This window comes from Myotis daubentonii, chromosome 12, assembly GCF_963259705.1.
Source record: "Myotis daubentonii chromosome 12, mMyoDau2.1, whole genome shotgun sequence".
NCBI lineage: Eukaryota > Metazoa > Chordata > Mammalia > Chiroptera > Vespertilionidae > Myotis > Myotis daubentonii.
In genome coordinates, this window is record NC_081851.1 from 68,366,687 (window position 1) to 68,382,833 (window position 16,147).

General features: G+C 54.8%; 3 protein-coding genes across 6 annotated transcripts; 2 read left to right on the top strand and 1 right to left on the bottom strand.

Annotated features, from left to right (window-relative positions):
* Positions 1–450: 450 nt before the first annotated feature.
* Positions 451–6,278, top strand: ZNF513 (zinc finger protein 513). Its single transcript, XM_059660297.1, has 4 exons — positions 451–714; positions 959–1,114; positions 1,931–2,518; positions 2,605–6,278. The coding sequence occupies exons 1-4, from the start codon at positions 660–662 to the stop codon at positions 3,426–3,428; spliced, it is 1,623 nt and encodes a 540-aa protein (XP_059516280.1). The 5' UTR covers positions 451–659; the 3' UTR covers positions 3,429–6,278.
* Positions 3,827–9,306, bottom strand: SNX17 (sorting nexin 17). Of its 2 annotated transcripts, none has more exons than XM_059660298.1 (15): positions 9,103–9,306; positions 8,582–8,656; positions 7,517–7,634; positions 6,942–7,006; positions 6,621–6,731; positions 6,426–6,516; positions 6,191–6,278; positions 5,879–5,948; positions 5,533–5,625; positions 5,238–5,441; positions 4,970–5,095; positions 4,735–4,812; positions 4,545–4,619; positions 4,415–4,456; positions 3,827–4,322 (listed from the first exon to the last, which is right to left on the bottom strand). In XM_059660298.1, exons 1-15 carry the CDS (start codon positions 9,163–9,165, stop codon positions 4,209–4,211), a joined length of 1,413 nt encoding a protein of 470 aa, XP_059516281.1. In that variant the 5' UTR covers positions 9,166–9,306; the 3' UTR covers positions 3,827–4,208. The 2 variants fall into 2 exon arrangements, with proteins under 2 accessions (XP_059516281.1, XP_059516282.1); XM_059660299.1 differs by lacking the exon at positions 9,103–9,306 and adding an exon at positions 8,925–9,024.
* A 120-nt stretch (positions 9,307–9,426) lies between these two features.
* On the top strand, positions 9,427–13,987 carry EIF2B4 (eukaryotic translation initiation factor 2B subunit delta). Of its 3 annotated transcripts, none has more exons than XM_059660295.1 (13): positions 9,427–9,678; positions 10,032–10,075; positions 10,361–10,496; positions 10,669–10,872; positions 11,171–11,253; positions 11,444–11,535; positions 11,763–11,877; positions 12,028–12,104; positions 12,273–12,375; positions 12,638–12,765; positions 12,885–13,062; positions 13,446–13,626; positions 13,742–13,987. In XM_059660295.1, exons 1-13 carry the CDS (start codon positions 9,648–9,650, stop codon positions 13,939–13,941), a joined length of 1,572 nt encoding a protein of 523 aa, XP_059516278.1. In that variant the 5' UTR covers positions 9,427–9,647; the 3' UTR covers positions 13,942–13,987. The 3 variants fall into 3 exon arrangements, with proteins under 3 accessions (XP_059516278.1, XP_059516279.1, XP_059516277.1); XM_059660296.1 differs by lacking the exon at positions 9,427–9,678 and adding an exon at positions 9,700–9,831; XM_059660294.1 differs by lacking the exon at positions 9,427–9,678 and having other exon boundaries at positions 9,847–10,075.
* The last annotated feature ends 2,160 nt before the right edge of the window (positions 13,988–16,147 follow it).

A 16,147-nucleotide genomic window follows, 5' to 3' on the forward strand; every position in this document is an offset into this window, starting at 1 on the left:
TTTCCATCCTGTCCTGGTCACCCAGGTTGCCTGGGCACTTCAGGCTTGACCCTATCAGTAGTAGCATCTACCTAGCCATTGGGGGGGGGGGGGGGGTGTCCGTGTGGGTTCGTCCCACGCGAGCCTGCGTGTCCAGTAGAGGAGGCCCAGGTATTCGCTCCATGAGTTACTGGCAGGCTGGCCTTGTTGCTACTCATCCTCACCCCCTTGTGGAGTCAGGAATAATTTCCTCCAGGGAGGGATCAGGACTGCCAGGCGGCCTTGCCAGCCGTCTTCTATCAGATCTCTGATTGGCTTTCTCCCTTCCTTTCGTCACAATCACTTCCTGGTCACGCTGCGAAAGCCCTGCTGCCTCTGCTTCCCACGGACGGGACTACGTGTCCCGTGCGGCTCTGCGGTAGCGGAAGCGGAAGCGAGCACGGAGGTACCAGCTGGTCTCCGTAGGGGGGGGTAGGGGGCTCCATGAATGGACGCGGCGGTGGCGGCGGGAGCGGCCTGAGCTGGGCGCCGGGGCCAGGGCCGGGGGCTGCCCCGGGCCCGCGCCGCTGCATGGGGACGGCTCGCGGGCCCTGAGAGGAAGGGCGGGCCGTGCGCCGGGCTGGGAGGGGCGGGGCCGGGCGGCCGCAGGCCAGAGGCGCGTCGGGCTGGAGCCGGTCACGATGCCCCGAAGGAAGCAAAGCCACCCGCAGCCCGTGAAATGCGAGGGGGTCAAAGGTCAGGGGTCGCAGTTGCGGGGGAGGAGCGGCGGGGGGGTCAGTGGATGGGTTCAGGTCGGGGTGGCGGGGGCCTCCTGAGGGATGGTATGGGCGCTGTGGACTCCTAGCTGCCCACCGAGGTACGAAGGGAACCCGGAGGGTGTCCAAGTCTGGGCAGTCCGGTTCCGGTCCAGAGGCCAGGCCCCCGGGGCGGATGGTGGGCACGGCCCCGAGAGAAAACGCGCAGCCTCTCCCCTCTCCAGTGGACACCGAAGACTCCCTCGATGAAGGACCGGGGGCCCTGGTGCTGGAGAGTGACCTGCTGCTAGGCCAGGATCTGGAGTTTGAGGAGGAAGAGGAAGAGGAGGAGGGTGACGGCAGCAGCGACCAGCTCCTGGGCTTCGAGAGAGACTCCGAAGGTGCGTTTTGGGGCTCCCCTGGACCCAGCCCCTCGGGAGGCGGTGAGGTTAGACGCGAGCTAGATGCTCCCCTTGCCGGCTTGCCGTCAGCTCCATCACTGTGCGGAGGTGGAGCTCGGGGGCCCGGGCCAAGGGCGGCAGGAATAGGGCAGCGGAGGAGTCACTGGTTAAAAGTAAACGTCCTTTCTGTAACCTTGTCCCCCTCCGGAGCCCGTGCCTTAGGCGAGTTTACTTCCGAGAGGTTCGGGAAGGACTTGGAGCTGGTACTTCATGCCCAGTCTCCTCACCTGCCGCTTAAGCTCCTTTTGTGTGAGGGTCTGGCCTCTGCCCGAGTCCTCCCGCCGCACCCTAACTTGTGCACTGCCCCCCGGTCATGCCCCGTGTGAGTCACTGGGGGAACCCACCTGAAGCGTCCCTCAGGCTGACAGGTGGCATTACATGCATTACTTCATTTCTGTTTTCCCCTAAATTTTGCCTCACTCTTGTTATAATCAGATCCATGTTAAAAGAGGCCTTACTAATCCAGAGTTTAGAAAAGTTCCAGGCCTCTTCCTGGTGTATTTTTTCTTTTGTATCCTAAGAATCAGTTAATTATATTATCGATTCATTTCAGTCTGTGGTCCCTGATCTTTTCTCATTAAGTGGAACTAGGCACTAGCTAGTCCCGACACAGCAGTAGACAATTCATGTTTAGTTTTCTTCGGGATCACTGAAGGGAAGAGAAAGGTGGGGCCAAGCACAAAGGAAGACCGGGAGTGAGAAAGGGTTTGGAGTCTAGTCCTACCTAACGTTGATGTCTCTTCTGTGTCTCCCCAGGAGACTCTCTGGGGGCCAGGCCTGGGCCTCCCTACGGGCTGAGTGACGACGAGTCTGGGGGTGGCCGGGCTCTCAGTGCTGAGAGTGAAGCTGAGGAGCCATCCAGGGGCCCAGGGGAGGCTGGGGGTGAGAGGCCAGGCCCAGCCTGCCAGCTGTGTGGGGGGCCGACAGGGGAGGGGCCGTGTTGTGGGGCAGGAGAGCCGGGTGGGGGGGCCCCGATGCCCCCACGGCTGCTATACTCATGTCGCCTCTGCGCCTTCGTGTCCCACTACTCGAGCCACCTGAAGCGGCACATGCAGACACACAGCGGGGAGAAGCCGTTCCGCTGTGGCCGCTGCCCCTACGCCTCAGCCCAGCTCGTCAACCTGACACGACACACTCGCACCCACACTGGCGAGAAGCCCTACCGCTGTCCCCACTGCCCCTTTGCCTGCAGCAGCCTGGGCAACTTGAGGAGGCATCAACGCACCCATGCAGAGCCCCCCCCTCCTCCCTGCCCGACCTGTGGCTTCCGCTGCTGTGCTCCTCGTCCAATCCGGCCTCCCAGTCCCACAGAGCAGGAGGGGACAGTGCCCCGGCGACCCGAAGGTAAACTGCCAGGGACCAAAGAACCTGGGGCACGGGTGGGTGGCCCTAGGGGTACTTGGATTCACCAGGTCTCCTTGTTCCCACAGATGCTCTGCTGCTTCCAGATTTGAGCCTCCACGTGCCGCCAGGTGGTGCCAGTTTCCTGCCGGACTGTGGACAACTGCGGGGTGAAGGGGAGGGCCTTTGTGGGACCGGATCAGAACCACTGCCAGAGCTGCTGTTCCCTTGGACCTGCCGAAACTGTGGACAAGAGCTGGAGGAGGGCGAGGGTAGTCGGCTGGGAGCCGCCATGTGTGGGCGTTGCATCCGAGGAGAGGCTGGAGGTGCCAGTGGGGGGCCTCAGGGCCCTAGTGACAAAGGCTTTGCCTGTAGCCTCTGCCCCTTTGCCACTCACTATCCCAATCACCTGGCCCGGCACATGAAGACACACAGTGGTGAGAAGCCCTTCCGCTGTGCCCGCTGTCCCTATGCCTCTGCTCATCTGGATAACCTGAAGCGACACCAGCGCGTCCACACAGGAGAGAAGCCGTACAAGTGCCCCCTCTGCCCCTATGCCTGTGGCAACCTGGCCAACCTTAAGCGTCACGGTCGCATCCACTCTGGGGACAAACCTTTTCGGTGTAGTCTTTGCAACTACAGCTGCAACCAGAGCATGAACCTCAAACGCCACATGCTGCGGCATACGGGCGAGAAACCCTTCCGCTGTGCCACCTGCGCCTACACCACGGGCCACTGGGACAACTACAAACGCCACCAGAAGGTGCATGGGCATGGTGGCACAGGAGGACCTGGCCTCTCTGCCTCCGAGGGCTGGGCCCCACCTCACAGCCCCACCTCTGTTTTGAGCTCTCGGGGTCCGACGGCCCTGAGCACCACTGGTAGCCGGGCTCTCCATACAGACTCACCCTGAACTAGGTCCTTCTCCAGGGCTGTAGGATTAGCCCTGACCCTCCTGTAATGGACCAGAAGCCACCTTCTCTTTCCTCCCCCGCTGGCCAGGGGCTCCAACAGACTAACTTAGGCACACTATGGACCACAGGCCTTGCCTTGACTGGTGCACTTCATGAGCTCAGTGAGAAGGGCCCTGTATACACCTCCACTGCTCCCAGGGGCTGTGGAGAAACTGGCTGGGGGACTGCCCAGCCTCCCACCTGTTTATTTAACTTATTTCAGTACTTTATAATAAAGGAAACACTAACAAAGCCATGTCTATGCTGAATTGGCAGTGGCAAGCACAGCTCAGCCTTCCTCTTAGCACAGCAGTCCATGCTATGATGGGGGAAGCAGGGGCAGAGAGGGAACCAGAGGTAGGCAGCAATCAGGCTGAGTTTAATGAGGGGAAGGTGGGCCGGACCATACACAGACCTCTGCCCATCCCCTTGGCCCATGGCCCTGAGGAGCCAGAAGCTGCTGGGGGGAACTATGGTTCCTCCCCCAGGCAGGTAACCATGGTCCCATGGACTTTGTGCAAAATACTAAATGCTAATTTGGCATTGAGGGCCAGCTCTGAAAAGGGGATAATCCTTTGTGCAGCCAGCCCAAGGGGGAAGAGAGGGTTAGGAGGCCCCTGGCCAAGAGGAGAAAAGGGAAAGATAAGAAGGAAAAGACCCCTGGGTTTGGGGGATACAGGCACAGGGCAAGTTTTTGAACATTCCTCTGGGGTAGAGGGCAGACATCCTAGCACTGGAGATCACAGATCCTCATCTCCAATGCCCTCGAAGGCGAAATTGCCATGGACGTCACTGGCACTGGCATCTGTGCTGGGACTGCCAATTCCCCGCAAGCTCACGGCACTCAGCTTGCTCTGTAACAAAGGCAGGGTGGGGTCAGAGGGCTCAAGCCTCCCTGAAATCCCCCTACAAACACCCACTTCACCAACCCTCATGGGGAACTCACTGAGAGTTTGACCATGGACTCCCGGCTGGCATCAGGTGACTCCTGGGGAAGAGGCAGAGATGTCAGAAAAAGGCTTCTCATATCCCCGGGTATGAGAAGCCTGCGGCCCAGGTACTGACACAACACTTACAAGCAGCGGCGGGGACTTCACTGCCTGCTGGCTGTCTGAGCGTCTCAGGGTGCCCCCCACCCGCCGGCGCAGCATCTGAGGATGGAGATACACGGCACTGATAAGGGCAGGACCACTCCCTTGGGAATCCCCAGCACTTTCCCCTCCCTCACACCTGGTACAAAAGGCAAGGTCCACACTTGCTACTTACCTTCCTGATACTGCCGCCGGATTTCTTCACCATCAGTTCATCTACCATGGACTGCAAACAGATGCTCATCATGATAGCCTGAGGACGAAAGGAGAGCTCAGCCTAGAGTTGCCATCCTGAGCCCGGTACCCCTAAGACAAGGACTCCCACTCACATGCAGTCCTGGAAGCCCTAGACTTGGGTATCTAATAGAGGCGGTGCAATGGGGTCCAGAGGCCTGAGGGTGGGCTCACACCTGGGGGCTGGTGATGGTGACCCACTGGAGCCGGTCCTTGCTCATGAGGTATTCAAAAGCCAGTTCCAGGCGCACCTCACCCCGGCCCCGGCCCGGGCTGCTTGTGCCTCCGCTGGGCAATGGCACCTGGGAGAGAGAGAGGGATTAGGCCGAGTTCATTCTCACCAATCTGCCAGGCTCTCTGACTCACTGCAGCCCAGCCCATTTCTGAAGCTGATGGCTTGTCAGACCTCCACCCCAAAGGCTTCTCCCTTCTACCCCAACTCACAGAGGAGGTGACCCGCCAGCACCGCATGCGGGTAACCCGGAAGGAGCCTTCGCGGAGTTGCTGGCCAGGCAGGCGGAGCTGGAGGCTGAGCTCACTGTTGCCTGCGCTCACCACTACTGGACAGTCCTTCTCTGGGAAGTCAGCCACACAGGCATCGAAGCGCAAATAGCCATAGTGCCGCAGCGTCTGAGCCAGCCGCAGGAACTGAAACCCAGTCACCACGTGGGGTTGGTCAGGAGGGAAGCAGGGCAGCTCAGAGGAAGCAGCCCCTTCAAGGGAGACAGGCAGCGCTCACCTCCTTCTTGGAGACCTTCTCTTGCAGTGATTTGAGTTGCCGGTGCTGCTCCTTGGTGACCAGGATCCACCCACGCTCAATGTCTGATACCGTCTACAATGAAGACGGGTTCTGAGTCAGAGGTACAAGGAGAAGCGTCTACCTCTATCCAGCCTGACCCGGAGCCCCACATTTGAAGAACCTCTTTGCAGTGAGTCCTTGACCCTGAGCAGATGTTGTGCCAGGTACCCTGCTAATATTCTAGGAACTTCCCCCATGGAGAAAAGACATGAAGGGAGTTTTCCTGGCAGCGTGGGAGACCAGAGTCATTTTCAGAGGAAGGGTTCTGAAGCACCTCCAAGCTCACCTGAGCATAAAGCAGGTTCAGGCCAACCCGGTTCTCCATGACATCACCATCATAGGCAGAGTCCCAGTAACTGTGAAGCCAAGGGGTGGAAAGGGGTAATGGCCATGGGACTGAGCTGGGGTAAGGCAAGAGGTAGACTGGGAAATAGGGGCAAGACAGGAAGAATCTAGAACTATCGGGCTAATGGTGGCACGATGAGAGGAAGCTTGGTACAAACACCCAGTGCTACCCCCTTGTCCAGAGTATTCTGTCTCAATACATGGCCCCAAAATTCAATCTAGCACTTCCCCCTTCTCCAAGCCCAGCCCTGACCTCTTTCTTAGCACAATCTTATACTCTTGACTCCGAAGACTGGTAACTGACACATAAGGCAGCTCGAACTCTTGCAACTTCCGTACAACTACAGGTTAAAAATAAAACAGGAAAATGTCATGAGACTCAAGGGGAGGGAAATCAAGAGGGAAGCCCTGAGGAAATGCCAGGGGGGAGATGGAGGCAAATTCACTACTGGAAGCACAGGGTAGCAGTAAAGCACAGAGAAACTCACAAGAAAAGGCTCCATCCTCTTTTTCTCGAACTAGAAAGAGACTGAAGTATCCGATCAAGTCATCGGGAAGATCCAGCTTTGCAGCCACAGCCTGTGGGTAAAGAAGGAAGTACAGCTCATCACACTGGCTGGTTCCAATCAACCCCCAAACCTGGGACCCTGGGGTGCAGGGGTAGTGCAGAACTAGCACCTCACCTCCAGGACATCTTCAGTCTGATCTGAAGTTAGCACATTAACCAGAACTTTCTGCCCGTTGCTGAGCAGCACTTCCAAGGAGACCTCTTCGGTGGGGACCTGCTGTGTCTCCTGGGAATGGAAGCCACCACTTGGTTAACCCCTGCCCAACTCTGTGTCTAGGTCCCCCTGCTGTCTTTATTCTCAGCTGCTTAATTACATGTTTCCCTCATTTCCATAAAAAAAATGGTGCCAGGATGACTCCTCTTAGCCATTCATTCAAGTGAAGTGGCCCTATAGGAAGGCCCTTCCCTTAAATCTTGGCCCCACCCCAAGCCTCACCTGTTGTGCTCGCCGCAGAAAACTATTGAAGGTCTCACTGCTCCCAAGCAATGGGTCTTGCCGAACTGCAGGGGCAAGAAAATGATGTTCCAGTAACTTAAGACTCTTCCTTAGCTCCTCCCAGTTATCTTGGTAAGTCCCCCGCCCCCCCATTTCATTTCCTGAGCTGATGGTGGCCTGTCACATTCCAAGCTGGCCTCATCTCATTCACTGTTTGCATGAATTCTTGACCTGCTCCACCCTTCACTGCCATCTAGTTGATCAGTCTATGGAACTAGGGAAATAACAATGATGTCCATCGAAAGCACATCAGATACAAATTAAGTTCTCCCCACCGATCTAAACTGCTTTAAGACTACTCAGTGTCACGTTAGTCTTTCTCATAGATGTTAGTGCCCAGGTTGCTTTGCTAGTATCTACAGCACCCTTGCATGCTACTTACTCCTGCTAATGAAGTACAGGTCACACCAGAAGCTTTCCATATCTAGAATTTAGGGCCTTCTACGGAACCAGCTATCTGGTCTCTCCCCATAGTCCTCAACACAGCCAGCCTCAAGTTCCCTCCAACCACTCACCAGCTTGCATGTACTTCTCTAACTGCTCTCGCCTCTGTTCTACCTCAGCAGGTGTCAAAGAGAAGAGCTTCTTTGGGGGAAATGCAGGAAGCACATTGGCCCCATACTCCTTCCGAAGCTATTTAGAGAAAGATACAACCCTTCACATACACAGCCAACAAGAATAGGCAATCCACACTCCATGTTGTTTTGGGCTCCCTTTCCCTTCCCTCAGTCCCTGCTTTCCAATCTGACTTCGTCATCCAGGAAGCAATTCCCTTGGCGGAAGTAGCATTCAAATAAAGCCGCCCCTCTGTCCTAGACACAAGTTCTTTCCTATCTGTGTACAAGTCAGTGCCTTCACAACGTGGGGAGGGTTTCTGTATGGGACCGAGGGAGCACCTTGGTTATCTAGAGCAAGACGGTGTTCATGGGATCCTCACAGGAAGCAAAGGAAAATCTCCTTGAAAAGGAAAACTTATGTACAGCATTGAGGGACTTATAGAGACTTCACAGATCAGTAAGTCCATTTTTCAGTTGTAGGCACCGAGGCCCCAAAAAGTTAGGTAACTTGCTCAGGGTTGCACAACTAGTTACCAGTAGAACCAGGACTCTGTTCAATACAGAGTTCACAACCTGGTGAGAGCAGCAGAGAAATATTGCATCACAGATACACAAAGATAACTGGGACAGTTACGCTGAGACAGCTACGGAACACCGAAGGAAACTGGTTAATGGTTTGTACGAGCAGGGAAAAGAACCTCCAGTTGCAGCTCACATGACAGAAAAGAATGCGCTTTGGCAGCTGAAAGCGGGGTGGGCGGGAGGTCCTTTTTCATGCACAGGCACAGCCCGGAGTTAGCCGGGGTCAGGGAAGCAGGAAGGAGAAGTGAGCACCGGGAGAAACAGAGGGCAGGCATTCAGCCTCTTAGGGAGTTCCCCGGAAGTGCCCAACGGCAAGATAAAGTCCCAGGGCCACCCCTGCAGCAGTGACTACAGCTACAGGAAAGCAGGAAAGCGATGAGGGAGACATGGACGACCAGAGACCGGCTCGAAGCTGCTTCAGGGCAAGGGTGCGAGTCCCACCTGCTCGTGCAGCCCCAGGAGTTGGCTGTAGCGCACCCGACAGTGCAGGACTCCATTCACGTGAATGTTATAGGCCTGAGGACACAAAAGCAGGCAAGCATTTTAGGGTCGCGGTCCGGGCGACCCCCTTGAAGAACCCGGGTCGGAAGCTGCCTGGCACAGCTCCACCCGAGTAACGCGCCGAGACCTTCCGAGGGTCGGTCAGGCTGTTTCCCCAGGTCCAGGTCCAGGTCCCCGTGCAGAAGGACCAGCCTGGGGAAATCTGAGCGCTCGCGTCGCAGTCTCTCTCCCCAAGAGGCCAGGGACACCCACCACAGCAGCCGCGGCCCAACGTAGGGCCTACAGGAGCTGGGGCGACCTCTGGACGCATCTGGGACGTGAAACAAACTCCCAGCAAGGCCGTCGGGAGCCGGCGGCCTGGGAACAGACCCGAAGGCTGCGGCCAGGCCTCGGAGGCCGCTGGGAGAGGGCTCCGGCCCGTTATCCCCGCCCCTGCCCGGCCGGCTCCAGCCGCTCCTCACCACGTAGGCGGAGCCGCCGCTGTCCCCGCTGCGGGACTCGGTTTCAGGAATGGAAAAGTGCATGTTCCCTGCGGCAGGGCCCGGCCAGGCACCCGACTGGGAGGCCGCGGCGGCTTTGCAGGCTCGCCTCCGCTGCTCAGCGCGTCCCCGCAGCCTCACTCGCCATTTTGGGGGCGGGGGTCTGGGATCGGATGCGGGAAGGGCGGTGGGACGTCCGCTCTTGGACGCGGCGCGCGGGCATGCTGGGAACTGTAGTCCAAAGGGCGGGAAGAGTCGGCCGGGACTGGAAGGCCCAAGCCGAGAAGGCCCTCATCGCCACCCGTAGGCCGCGGCGCGCGGGCATGCTGGGAACTGTAGTGCAATGGGCGGGAAGAGACTGCCGGGACCGAAAGACCCGAGTCGAGAAGACCCTCATCGCCACCCGTAGGCCGCGGCGCACCAGTGCATGCCGGAGCTGGTAGTCCGCGGGGGCTGAGCGCCACGGGTGCCTGACGGGAGGCGCTGGAGTCCCTGCGCCCGCGGGGCGGAGCCTAGGACCCAGGGAGATGGCTGCCGCGGCTGTGGCTGTGCGCAAGGGTGAGTGAGGGCCGGGTGTGCGAGCCGACGGACTCCGGGCGCTCCCGCTGGGCCGTGAGGCGCTCGGGGCGCTGTCGCTCAGTGCCGGCGACGCCGGTCCGTTCTGCCTCGGGCGCCGTCCGGAGCCGCGGACCGCCGGTTCCCGGGAGAAGCGTGGGTGCCCCCTGTTCCTTCCCCCGCCTACCCTTTGATCCTGCCGCGCACGGCGTCCCCACGCGAGTCCTTGGCTGGCCGCCCGCGTGCCGGCGGCGCCGCGGACATGCCGACCCACCGGCCCGCTGCGCCCTGTACGCGTCCCCCCAAGCCCTCCCGGAGCCTCTCGGGGTCACTCTGTGCCCTGTTCTCCGATGCAGACGCGGGATCCGGGATGAAGGCGGAGCTTTCTCCTCGGCCGGGGGTAAGTGCGGGGCCTCCGCCTTCGCCCGTCGGGCGCTGTCCGGAGGCTGTACCCGCGTCATTCCGCCCCAGCTCCCACCCGTGTTTCCCTTGATTGCTCAGTAGAGCCGGGAGCTTTTAGGGCTTTATCGCCCCGACGGGATGGGACTGTCCCTGGGTGGGACTGATCCGTGTCGGGTGAGAGTTGGGGAGGTTTGGAGACGCACTTTCTGGGCATCTGGGGAGCGTCCCGCCGTGTTTACCTCCGGACACGATGGGGAGGAGCAGCGTTCTGTGCGTGTCTTAGGCGGTGGGGAGGGAGATGACCCAAGAAGAGAAGCTGCAGCTTCGGAAGGAAAAGAAACAGCAGAAGAAGAAACGGAAGGAGGAAAAGGGGGCAGAACAAGAAACTGGTCCTGCGGTGTCTGCACCCCAGTGTCCAGGTGTGGGGGCTTTTCCCAGAGGGCGGGTGGGGAGCTGGCAGAGGAGGGGCGGGCAGGCCGACCGGGTTGGAGCCGGTGAAGGTGGGCGAGTCGGGGAGGGAAGCCTGGTTGGTAATAAAGCACAGGTATTGCCAGCCTGGGGGTTGGGCATCTCTTCCTCTCTCGTTCGTAGGCCCCGCCAAGGAGCCGCCAGGACCTGGCAGCCAGCTGGGTCCTGCTGGAGAGAAGGTGCCAGCTGCTCGGAGCAAAGCTGAGCTTCGTGCGGAGCGGCGAGCCAAGCAGGAGGCCGAGCGGGCCCTGAAACAGGCCAGGAAAGGGGAGCAGGGAGGACCGCCGCCCCAGTCCTGCCCCAGCAGCGCGGGCGAAAGCCCCTCGGGTCTGTATCTTCCTTTCCTTGGAAGGCCGCTGTTTGACGCTAATGCTTGTGTTTGCCAGGCGTCCCCCCGGGCCTAGTAAAACAGCTCTAGTCTCCGATGCTTTGCCTAGGTTCTCAGAGTTCAGAATTCTCCCCCAAACCTCGTCCTACCTGATTTCTCTATTTTTTTTACCCCTCCTTCTGTCCAGTTTTTCTGGATGTCTCTTATGCCCTAAAGAAAGAAAGAAAGGAAGAAAGAAAAAAGAAAAATTCTCAATGTCACCTACGGAGTCTTGAAAACAGGATCGTTATTTTTTAGGTGTGAAACGTCTCCCTGAGCACACGCAGGCTGATGACCCCACGCTTCTGAGGCGGCTTGTTACAAAACCAGAGCGACAGCAGGTAGGAAGTGGTGTGTGCCAGGAAGAGCCCAGGGAGAGGGGACAGAGGGAGGAAAGGTGCTTGGGACAAAAACGAGACCCTGGAGGATGGGTATTTGGGACAAAGTAGTTTCACTGTTTACTTCCTTTCTAGCTTCGTCACATAAGTTTTAAACTCCAGGCCATTGGTTTTATTCCCCTATTTTGTCCAGGTTCCTACACGAAAAGATTATGGATCCAAAGTCAGTCTCTTCTCCCATCTACCCCAGTACAGCAGACAAAACTCTCTGACCCAGTTTATGAGGTAGGCTCTTCCGCCATAGCTCTTAAGTCTGAGGAGCTTTAGTATCATGTATCGAAAGTGACTGGAAATTTGCGATTGGCTCTGTGGGAAGGAGCATGCACAGGAGGCAAAGCTCTAGTGGAAATGGGGGGTTTGAGCTAGTGAAGGAAGTTCCTTTTCACTAGGGGCAGGTGGGCAGTAAGCGCTCCAGCTCCCTTGCACAGTGTGTGACACCGCCATCCCACCAGCATCCCATCCTCTGTGATCCACCCAGCCGTGGTGCGGCTCGGCCTGCAGTACTCCCAGGGCCTGGTCAGTGGCTCCAATGCCCGGTGTATTGCCCTGCTTCGTGCCTTGCAGCAGGTATGCCCAGTCCTGTCCCAGCCCACCTTCCCCAACACTACCCCGGCTTCTCTCACCCTCGGAACACTTCCTTCAGTGAGGCTTACCCGATCCCCCTTCCAGAGACCTGTACTGGGGGGCATTTTGTTGATCGGCTTGTGTACACTGCAGGTGATTCAGGATTACACAACACCACCAAATGAAGAACTCTCCAGGGATCTGGTCAATAAACTAAAGCCCTATTTCAGGTAAGGACAACCACTACAAGCCCACTCGCAGCTCACCTAGTCCTTTTCTTGTACCTTTTCTCTTGCTCTTCTACGTCTTTTTCATCTCTCTGTTCTCTGTCTTCTTCTTAAGTAATTTATTTTTTAAATTGTGAAGAGTCGCACAAATACAAGGTGTTCTTGTTTTAGCTTCCTGAATCAGTGCCGCCCCCTGTCGGCAAGTATGTACAACGCCATCAAGTTCCTTAACAAGGAGATCACGGGTGTGAGCGGCTCCAAGCGGGAAGAGGAGGTGATGAGTATGAGAAATGAGCAAGGCATGCACCTGGGGTAGAGCTGAGAAACCTATTCAGGACTCCTAGGAGGGACAGCGTGGCCATTCTGCCCGGGTCAGGGGTTGAGGAAGTGGTTGGGCTGTCTGAATTGTGCCATCTTTGGGTCCCCTTCAGGCAACCTCGTCCTCCTTGAGCCCATCATTATACACATATTCATGGCATGGTCATCAGGAAGAAATGTGTCCATTTCTTATTCCCTAAGCATCTTACTTCATTTAGGCCAAGTCAGAACTTCGAGTAGCTATTGATCGGTATGTGCAAGAGAAGATTGTGCTTGCAGCTCGGGCAATTTCACGCTTTGCTTATAAGAAGATCAGTGATGGAGATGTGATCCTGGTATATGGATGGTATGGTCCAGTCGCTGTGACTGAGAAAATTGGGGGGAGGGGGTGCTTTCTGCCCTTTAGAATGAGCTGGCCATCATCTAGTAACATTATAACTAAATCATCCTGTCCATTCACTGCAGCTCATCTCTGGTATCACGAATTCTTCAGGAGGCTTGGACTGAAGGCCGGCGATTTCGGGTAGTTGTGGTGGACAGCCGGCCACGGCTGGAGGGAAAGCACATGCTACGCTCTCTGGTCCGTGCTGGGGTCCCTGCCTCCTACCTGCTGATTCCTGCGGCCTCCTATGTGCTCCCAGAGGTGAGGGCAGAGAAAAGTAAACCCTTTAGTCCAACTTTGGGGTCCCACCTTCCAAGGGTTATAATTACTTAGAAATATTAGCATTGTATAGCCCTGCTTATATTTAATAAGAAAAACACGACAGCATGTTGTAATAGTCTAGTTACTGAAGGACATTATATTAAACTAGCAACCACCAAGAGGGAATAGGACAAAAAGTAACTTCAGAGTTTCATTTTCTGTGGGAGGTGCAATGGGTCACTGATCAGGTGTTTTCCAAGAGCCATTATTAAGGTTTGTTAGTCATTGTCTTAATATTGCTGTCCTGGGCAGGAGTGGGGCACCTTATTTTGCAATTCTGCATTGATCACAGATGACATCCCCCCCCCCCCCCCCCCAAATAGGTTTCTAAGGTGCTATTGGGAGCTCATGCACTCCTGGCCAATGGATCCGTGATGTCACGGGTTGGGACAGCACAGCTGGCCCTGGTGGCACGAGCCCATAATGTGCCAGTACTGGTCTGCTGTGAAACATACAAGTTTTGTGAGCGTGTGCAGACTGATGCCTTTGTCTCTAATGAGCTAGGTAAGGAGGCTCAGAGGGTAGCATAAAGGTTCCAGGGACTGAAATTTGGGAGAGGGGAGGTTGAACTACAACTTATTTTCTAAAAGGACATAAATGGGTACACCTCCCGTTGCAGATGACCCTGACGATCTGCTGTGTGAGCGAGGAGAACGTGTGGCACTAGCTAACTGGCAGAGCCACCTGTCCCTACGGTTATTGAATCTGGTCTATGATGTGACTCCCCCAGAGCTCGTGGATCTGGTGATCACAGAGCTGGGGATGATCCCCTGCAGTTCTGTACCTGTTGTCTTACGAGTCAAGAGTAGTGACCAGTGAGTGGAGGAACACAGGTCAATAAAGGATATATCCCTTCACTCAGCAACTCGGCTGCCTTTGTCTCTTTTTAGCATCGCCACCACTTACGTTAGGAGTCCAGACTCCCCGACTCCTCTTGGCACTGCTACCAATCTCAGACTTTGACAGAGACCCTTTCAAGTGACTAGCTCCATGCTAGTGTTTTGGGGCCAAGGTGAAGGTCAGTATAGAGACCAAACACTATTCCAAGTCTTCAGTCTTTTATCAAGCATCTAAGTGCCAGACACTGAGCTAGATAGATATAAGGAGGAATAAAAGGTCAAATAAGAGTCCTAGCTTTAGAATTATGAATTAATATATTTATATTAAATTAATGGTTTATGTATATTAAGTAATTACATATTAATAAGTATTTAATATCCTTAGTATTGAGTAGTTTGTGTCAGAAATGGCTTAATTCCTTTCTTATCCATTTATGCAGCTTTATCTAACTCTGAAGAGATTTTAGAGATGAGAAAACAGGCACAGAGGTTATTTGCCAAGGCAACACAGCTAAGGCACAGAGAGGTTAAGTTACTTGCCCAAGATAACACAGAACTAAACCAGCATGTGATCCTCAGGCGTTCTGAATCCAGAGACTGTGCCTTTAACTTTTATTAAGGAACATTCATCATGGTTATCTCAAAATGGCTTTGTACAGTTGATTCCTTTGAATCAGGGTCCAAACAAATCCATACATTATATTTGGTTATTGTCTTAACTTTCTTATAACTGGAAGTAGTCTTCCCCACCCCTCTTATTTTCTCTTTACATTGACTTGTTCCAGAAACCAGGTTGACTGTTTTCATACTGCCTCACATCAGGAAGCAAATAAAAATGGTTGCTTGTTCCATTTTCAGTGATGAATGAGTTGAGGCATTTTGAAATTTCCTATCCATTGATGATTGTTGCTCAAATTATGTTATCAGGGAATGCAAAATGGTGATTCCACCTTCCCCCCTAATTCTATCATTCTTTCCACATAACTAGCTGATAATCTATACTAATAAAAGGGTAATATACTAATTAGACTGGGAGACCTTCTGCATATCCTTTCGGACAAAGCCATGGTGGCCGGGCTGAGGTAGAGGCCGTTAGGGGCGATCAGACCAAGAGGGGAGGGCAGTTGGGAGTGATCAGGCTGGTGGGGGAGGGCATTTGGGGGCAAGCACGCAGGCAGGCAGGTGAGTGGTTAGGAGCCAGCAGTCCCAGATTGTGAGAGGGATGCCCGACTGCCAGTTTAGTCGGACATCCCCTGAGGGGTCCCAGATTGGAGAGGGTGCAGGCTGGGCTGAAGGACACAACCCGCCCCCCGCACAAATTTCATGCACTGGGCCACTAGTATTCTATAAAGAACTCTTTTTAAAAAAATATACTTTCTATTCCAGAGAAGAAGGGAGAGGAATAGAGAGAAACATAAATGATGAGAATCATTGATTGGCTGCCCCCTGCATGCTCCACACTGGGGATTGAGACTGCAACCTGGGCATATGCCTCCTTTATATGTTGACACTTAACCACTGAGCCACACCGGCCAGGCACGAACTCCCTCTTAATTTTGATGATTGAGTGGTATGCTCAATATAAAAACAATGAGTTCATAATGATCTTTTAAAAAGAGAAAAAGTCAAAAAATCAGTAAGTCATTATATACCACTGGAAGCATCTAGTTATCAATTCCTGAAAACTGGCAAATAAGAGGCTGAATCATTTTTACTGCCTTTCCAGTATGAACTGTAATTCAGAATAATAGCTAATGAGAAAAAGAAAAATGCTGATTATATTAACAAGAAGCTGCCTGTGTGGATGTGGGAGGCTGGAGGCAGAGGTGGGAGTCTTCACTTTATATATTAAATTTTGAACCATGTGACTGTCTTATTACTAAAATAAGTACAAATATTAATATAAAAGGATGTTGCAATTGTTCAAGTCAAAGATAGCCTAATCTGAAGCAACAGGAATGAAGAGAAGACAGATCTGTTCATTTCAGAAGCATTTAAGATCTGATGTACTGAGGAGGCAAACCTCAAGTGCACCAACTTTTCACTCTCATAAAGGAGTTGGTCCTAAGCCATAGAGGGGGTGGGGTGGGAGGAGACTCTTTATTCCAGTTTCTAAAAATCTTAGCTAGTTGACCTATGTATGAACCAGGAGGTCATGGTTTGATTCCCAGTCAGGGCACATGCCC